The sequence below is a fragment of the Branchiostoma belcheri genome, unplaced genomic scaffold (assembly GCF_001625305.1).
Source record: "Branchiostoma belcheri isolate BF01 breed outbred unplaced genomic scaffold, Haploidv18h27 scaffold50, whole genome shotgun sequence".
Lineage (NCBI taxonomy): Eukaryota > Metazoa > Chordata > Leptocardii > Amphioxiformes > Branchiostomatidae > Branchiostoma > Branchiostoma belcheri.
Window position 1 is genome coordinate 539,693 of NW_017804132.1, and position 7,406 is coordinate 547,098.

Consider the following 7,406-nt stretch of genomic DNA (forward strand, 5'->3'; position numbering starts at 1 on the left):
CACACGACGCCACTTTATTTCATATCAAAGAGATCGCATTTGAAGGACAACATCTGAAAGGCATTTACATGTTAAAAATACTCTGATCAAAACTTTATCGTCCTTCGGAAATCTTTGCATCTCAAGGAGAGTTAAAATGACTCTTTTTGTGAACAATATTTGATGAAAATTTGCATATTACAATGTACTTTGATCAGTAAGTCAAAAAGTGTTTGTAAAAATCGTCCTTGATAGAATATTTGCATCGCAAGGACATAGAAAATTGCTACTGTTTATGTAACGTGATGCACAAATGCGTATGAAACAGAACACAGTATTTTTCCTGCATCTTCTATAGATTACACAAGGATCTGCCAGGACAAAAAGACAAATACAGAGAAGCAAAAAAAAAAATGTCTATGTACACGACAGAAAGCGATCGTGGTTCTGCTACAAATGATGCAGAAACCGATGGCAAACAAAGTTCACTTTATACCAATCAAAAGTACGCGCGAAAATCTCTTGATCCGAACCCGATGTACGGACAAAATGTTGAAAACACTAATTCGATATATCCAACCAATCAGGACCCTAATCCAATTTGCATACATAAGGCCCTCGATCCAAATCCGATGTACAGCCATAATGACGAAGACACTAATCCGCTTGAGCCAAACCCCCTTGATCCAAATCCGACGCACGGTGAAAATAACCAAAACACTCATGCTGTGCGAAACGCGCTTGATCCAAATCCAATGTACGCTCAAGATACACCAGACCCGCCACAAAACGTCGAATTTCAGGATCCAAACCGTGCTGATATTTGCATCACGCCTTACGCTGTTGCATATGCTAAAGATGATGATAAGATTCTCGTTAGAAGTCGCAATACTCATCAGCAACGTGGGCAAACGGGTGAGGCCGCTTCTGGTAATAACGACATTGAACCATACGCTGTTGCATACATGTGTCAGGATGATAAGGCAAGTGCAGAGGAGGCGCCTCCAAACAGATATGAGAAAACGGCATCAGAAAACCGCAATGACACCTCGAACAGATTACCGGGATCCAGCGCAAACCCTGCTGGTTCTTCTGCCATGGTCGGGAATAACAGTAGCATACATCAAGTTCGACAGGCCCCGAATGCACTACTACCAAATCCGATGTACGTGCGAAATGTTGCCCAGCAGCCAAGCTGTGGTAAGATGTTTAAAGAAATACATTTAAAAATGTTAAAGTTGGCTAGAATAAGATCATATTTCATTCAATCTAATCATTTGAATTTCCATTGGTTGTACATAGGAACTGTTCTTTTTCTCCAGCTCAAAGAAGTATATGCCATTACAAAAGTTTAAAATTATTGATTTTCTTTCATTTGAACATGCCCTTTAATATTGTCTCGTCACGAATGAATGTATTATATCATTTGCAGGATGTATGTTTCGATTCATCAACTTCACTGCAACAAAAGCTATCTTGATTGTGATACTGATCATTGTTGTCATCTTTATCGGGGTATTTATTCCCATCAACACGAAGGATGTCCAAACGGTTAGTTCAAGTCTCTTGTTTCATTCCTTGGACTGATAAAGATTTTTGTAGAAAATATATTTTTTTGTCTGAGCATTATTAAACACTGGAGAAACTGACGATTTGGTCCAAGATGGGTCTTTGCTTCTTTCAGTATTATTAACACTTATGACTCGTATGCATTGTTCTCAAATATTTTTGCTATAATTTCAGACAGCGTCTGTCAATGTCTCGTTTGGGATAACAACACTATTAATGGATCTTACGCCCGACCACACTACAGGTAACTTTATATTATAACTCTGTGTGTGTGTGTGTGTATGTGTGTGTGTGTGTGTGTGTGTGTGTGTGTGTGTGTGTGTGCGTGTGTGTGTTCCTCTATAAGGTACCATTATATCTCAACATAAATAGTATAAATATATATACAATTTTTACTTACTACAGAAAGCTACAGCGAACAAATGGAACCAAGAGAAATCATCTTTGGCGGGAAGGGATCGGGTCCGGGAAAGTTTGACGGCAATTTTGGAGTCGCAGTTTCTTCTGACAGTGACATATTCGTGACTGATCAAGGCAACCAACGAGTCCAAGTCTTCAGTATGAACGGGACCTTTCTCCGCCTATTCTCAACTGTAGTTCCCGGAGAGAAGAAACAAAAAATAATGTACCCTACAGATGTGGCCATGGACGATGAGGGTCACTTGTGGGTAGTGGGGCGTGGGGATTCTAAAGCGGACTACGGTGTTGCCCATGTGGTACAGTACAATCAAAACGGTCAACCAGTGACCAAGTTCGCCCCAAGATACACCGAGTGGTACCCTTGCATAACCGTAGACACGCACGATAACAAAATCATTGTGGCCCTTTCAGAACAAATCTTGATATTCCTACCGAATGGATCGTGTTGTATGCGTATTTTTATGGACCATGTCCTGGTTACGCCGTACGTCGCCTCAGACAGCAATGGAAATATTCTCCTGGCAAACCCTTACGTGCGAGGCATTCAGGTGTATAACACCTCAGGGCATTCTTTGTACACCTTTGGAAGCATTAGGCGAGGTAAAGGCACACCCCATGGTATAAGTGTAGACACAGAGGGTAACGTTTTCTTAGCTTACGAGCGCAGAGGGAGGGTAGACATGTTTGACAGCTCGGGACAGTTCGTTCGCACCGTTGTGAACGTTACGACGCCGTGGGGTGTTGCAGTAGGACCGGGTGGTCAGTTGGTGGTAACTAACGGTTGCGATCCTGACAACACTGTAACCATTTACCCACGCCGGATGGTGTATCCGTGATACATGTAGTATTTATTTATATTTATATTTATTGTATTTATATTTCACTCCATACCATGGTATGTAATAGTATGAAATATATTAGTTTTATTCCTGTTTCTTCTTCATTTTTGGGAACTACATGGGGGTTTTGAAACCCTTGATACTGGGGAGAACTACATGGAAAAGATTGCTTTGGAACAGTCCACTTTGGAAGGAGATGGACTGAAATATGCTGTATTTGCTCCTATACAAATGTCTTTCTAGTTCATAATTGCGTCTGCTATGTTGTTTCTGCTGACTACAGGGGTATAGTTTACGTTAGCAGGGCTGTCAGTTCGTGTAACTTTTTTTTTTGGACATAGAAGGTTGATAGCACGTGGGTGGGGGTGACATTGGAAGGCATCTTGAAATTTCCTAAGGTATTCACATTTCTTGTAATTTTATTGGCACAACCTAAGAGATACGTATACTTTTAACGGACCTAAGACGGAAACCTTACAGGACGGAAACGTGCTTGAAGCGCCTCTGGCGGTACGTTTCAATACTGCAGAAGACAACACTAACACATACACATGTACCCGATGTCCCATAACTCTGTTTTATATATTACTTCACTGAGTCAAGAAATCGCCAACACGAACACAAAATGTATTATAAGCATGTAATATTAAAATCCATATGTCATTGTTTTACCCTTGCTTTTGCAACTTCTTGATAACCTTCCTAGTATTGCCAAAAGGCTAACCAAATGTTGCCAAAACACGCCCCTTGGTCAAACAACTACGAGTGAGCTGGCTCCTTACATTTGCTTGGAGTTTATCATATCCAGAAGAAGAAGAACTTTATTGCGCAACAGATGTAGCGGGTACAACGTATGGCAAAATATACATATATATATATACATATATAAATATACATATATACATATATATATATATATAATATACATATATATCTTGAAATGCACAAGATATATATATACATATATATCTTGTGCATTTCAACAAACAAATAATCGTACTCCCCTATATGTTACATAGTTGGTGATGCTAACATACATAGTTTTACATAGTTGGTGATGCCAATTGCAACATACATACATAGTTGGTGATGCCAACATACTTTTTTTTATTACATAGTTGGTGATGCTAAAAATATCGAACAGTCACTAGTACTGTTCTACTAACTGTACTAAGAATCTGGTCTACTTTCATAAACAATGTATAACAATAAAGAGACACTAATTATACTAATCTAACTCTATTGATAGTAATATATTGTGTCAGGAATTTATCACATTTTCTTGTTTTGTCACTGAAATTGGCCTACCTATTGTGGATATATTGACAGGACATGATAGTAGCACATTAGGAATTTGCCGATATTGTGATTTAGATAAGATAGAAGACGAGTGTCATTTTGTTGTTTATACAATAGCGAGCGAAATATTCTTTTTAACTGTATTCAAAATAGGTTTCCTAGTTTTCAATATTTGAATAGTTTAGACAAATTCATATATCTTATGAAATTAGACAAGCCGTGTTTTGTAAGTTCTATATGTTCATTCATCTACAATTGTTTTAAGAAGCGAGAAGAAGTCGATCCTGTAAACAATAGTATTATTTAGTTTGTCTTCATGACCTGTACTTAGCTCGAAAGAGCATAAATGTGCAATAAAGGTCTTTCATCATCATCATCATCATCATCATTAAATATCCATGACCCTCTCACATCTCAGGCCACTGGGCCAGGCGCCAGAATGCCACCCTGCGACTAACGCGTCATTTATCACTCCGATTTAATAGCGCTATTTATAGCTGTAGGCATGTAGGCATTTCATCTGTATTTTATAGCTACATGTCACACATTCAGGACCTGCCACCGAATTTTATATAATACCCCCCGAGCACCAGTCGACGTCCCAGATTTAGGCGACCTTTCTGTACGAATCTAAACGAATTTGAGTTAAATTTGACTCCAAAACACACCCGGAAAACTGCTGACTTACTACCGAATGGTTGGTTGGTAGTCTGCTGACTTACAGCCGAACATAAACCAACCGTGGCAGAACCTCTCAGAAAAAAAACCCCGATGTGTCAGACCATAGAGGTAGAATGGGAGGTCCCTATAACATCATTGACTTTAATAATTTAACACATGTCTAACGCTATTAGCAACAATCGATATCCCTACTTACCTTGTATGAGCCAACGTTTGAACGTTTTCATCCTCCTTGCTGAAACTATATACAAGAAACGAAACCATCCGACTCCACAAAGTAGATTATTATATCCAGACTAGCTTCAATGTGTGTGATTGTAAGCCAGTTTTTGTGATCTGTATTCAGCCCAATGGCTCAAAGTCAAATCACAGTACAATAGGCATTCATTCGTGATAGAAGTAAAACACGTATTATGCAATTGTAAATCCTGTTAAGATATACCCCAATCTTATGCTGGTGTCCTTTTGCATTAATGCTATACCGCGTCGAGGTGTTAATGTATTCTTTTAATCCCATTACCCCCTGCACTGGATCCAGAGTTCAGACGGCAAAAGGACACAGTGGGTCAAAGTTGAATCGCCCCAGCTGTTTGTACACACTCAGCACACAGGGGATCCCAAGGCCTCTCGAAATGGCGTGTTCACAAAACGTAAGTGTACCGTTATTCCTTAGAACCATGAAATGTTTTGTAGTGATTTTGATAACGCAACTTTGGTGAGGATTTGAGAACGATATAATATCTACCTCTAATCGTTTGCGTAGGCTTGGGGAGGAGTATCTATGTGGTAGAAAAATCAAAATTGGCATCAACATCGTTACGGTGTAAACAATGAGGTTACCGTTGTGGGTGTAAATTTATAGAATGTCCTCTATTGAATCAAGGAGGTTTGATATAGAAATCTTGATTGAACGAAGACCATTGTGTGTCTATTTTCGCTGGAAGCAAAACATTTCCACAGTCGGAGGGCTTGGAGTTTATTACCCGGACTAAACGGCTCGTGGCCCGTGCACGTGTAAACTGACTGATATAACTCCGGGTACCCTTATGTGCGTATGACATGGGTGAATGTACAGTAGCAAGCTACCAAGGAGTTAGTTGTTATAGTGCTATAATAAGTTAAGTCCTGTATCCAGGACCCTGACCTTGAATTTAGACCATGCTTTATCCAGATGATTAGGCACGGTTCTGGATTGTCAAAATCTACGCCCAGTACCCGCAGGTGACCCATTTTACAGTACACATTACGCTCAAAGTGTTTACTGTATCCCGCAATTGTGTTAACAGTAAACATTGATAGTGCTTGCAATGATTACTATTCTGTGTTAAATCAATACTTGACCATTCGTGCCCTTATAACCCACAGATGCCCTGCTGTATTCCGGTCCGGTATGCTTTGGCTGTCCTTCTTATGGGAGTTATAATCCATTTCTTCACCCTGCGTTCGAACTTCAGTATTATTGTGGTAGCTATGGTGGAGCATGCTCCGCATAATAAAGGCAACACTTCCATGGAGGGCGAGTGTTTTGTAAACACGAGTCAAGATAAATTGATGGACTTCAATCTGCACAATGAAACGGGGATGTTTTGGCCTGCGAACAACACAGAGCATAACAAGCAGGTAGGGAATTTCAGTTTTTAGTACTGTCATTTTGACTTCCTTTTGTAAATTCGTGTTCCGTTTTACCTGAATGTTGGCAAATACCCTCGCCAAGAAGGTTATGTATTCGGTATCACGTAAGTGTTGTTTTGTGGTTCAGCTAATGTTAGCTATAGGTTGTTGTTCTCACTCTGGTCTTCCTCAGTAGACTGACCCGGTGTTGACGTCACACTTCAAAGACGTCACGTGACAAGTCTGACTGGGTCACTCTACTGAGGAAGATCAAAGTGGCTGGTCGAAAGCTCTAGCTGAGAACTTTGTGTTGGAACAAACTTAAAACATGTGACTAGCACCACTAAATAAAGCAGTAAATTTCATCATACGATTGTATAATCGATAAAAATGCATTCTATGACGTGGTTCCATTACGCAAACTATATGTTGTACTTTCCTTAAGTTTAAATTCTCTGGTTTCTTGTTTTTTAGGACAAGTTTTCCTGGGACCCCATTACGCAGGGCCGTATCATAGGTGCTTACGCGTACGGTCACGTGTTCAGTCAGGTTCCTGGAGGGTTCCTGGAGGCCAGGTTTGGCGGGAAGAGGGTTGTCGGTGTGAGCATGCTGCTGGCCTCCGCTCTGACACTGCTGACGCCCACGGCGGCTTTTGCCGGAGAATGGTGGCTGTTTGTTGTCCGGGTTGTTGTCGGCGTTGTGCAGGTAAGAGTTTTGAGGCTCTGTGGTAGACTAAAGTCTAGATGATACCGAGTAAGTGTCCTAAGACAGCTAAAAAGAGACCAAGAAAAAAGTCGGGTCTAGTTTTATCAACCCAGAATTGACGTTTCTAAAACACGCACCATAATTTCTACGCTTTCTGCCATCCTCCACAGGGAGTTATTTACCCAAGTACGTTTGGCATCCTGTCTAAATGGGCCCCGCCATCGGAAAGAGGTCGTCTTCTTACAATCGTCTGTGTCGGTAAGTCAGCACAAGTATACTGTTCCCTTGCTGTCTCCTTCCTTG

The 7,406-nt window shown here is 40.5% G+C and overlaps 1 protein-coding gene across 1 annotated transcript in view; it reads left to right on the forward strand.

Annotated features, from left to right (window-relative positions):
* Window positions 1-5,343: 5,343 nt before the first annotated feature.
* LOC109480266 (sialin-like) overlaps window positions 5,344-7,406 on the forward strand; it is a 5,889-nt gene continuing 3,826 nt past the window's right edge. Inside the window, exons 1-4 of the mRNA XM_019782416.1 lie at window positions 5,344-5,437; window positions 6,153-6,407; window positions 6,873-7,103; window positions 7,274-7,361. Of these exons, the coding sequence (XP_019637975.1) occupies window positions 5,420-5,437; window positions 6,153-6,407; window positions 6,873-7,103; window positions 7,274-7,361 (592 nt within the window). The 5' untranslated portion in view covers window positions 5,344-5,419. The remainder of the gene's footprint in view (window positions 5,438-6,152; window positions 6,408-6,872; window positions 7,104-7,273; window positions 7,362-7,406) is intronic.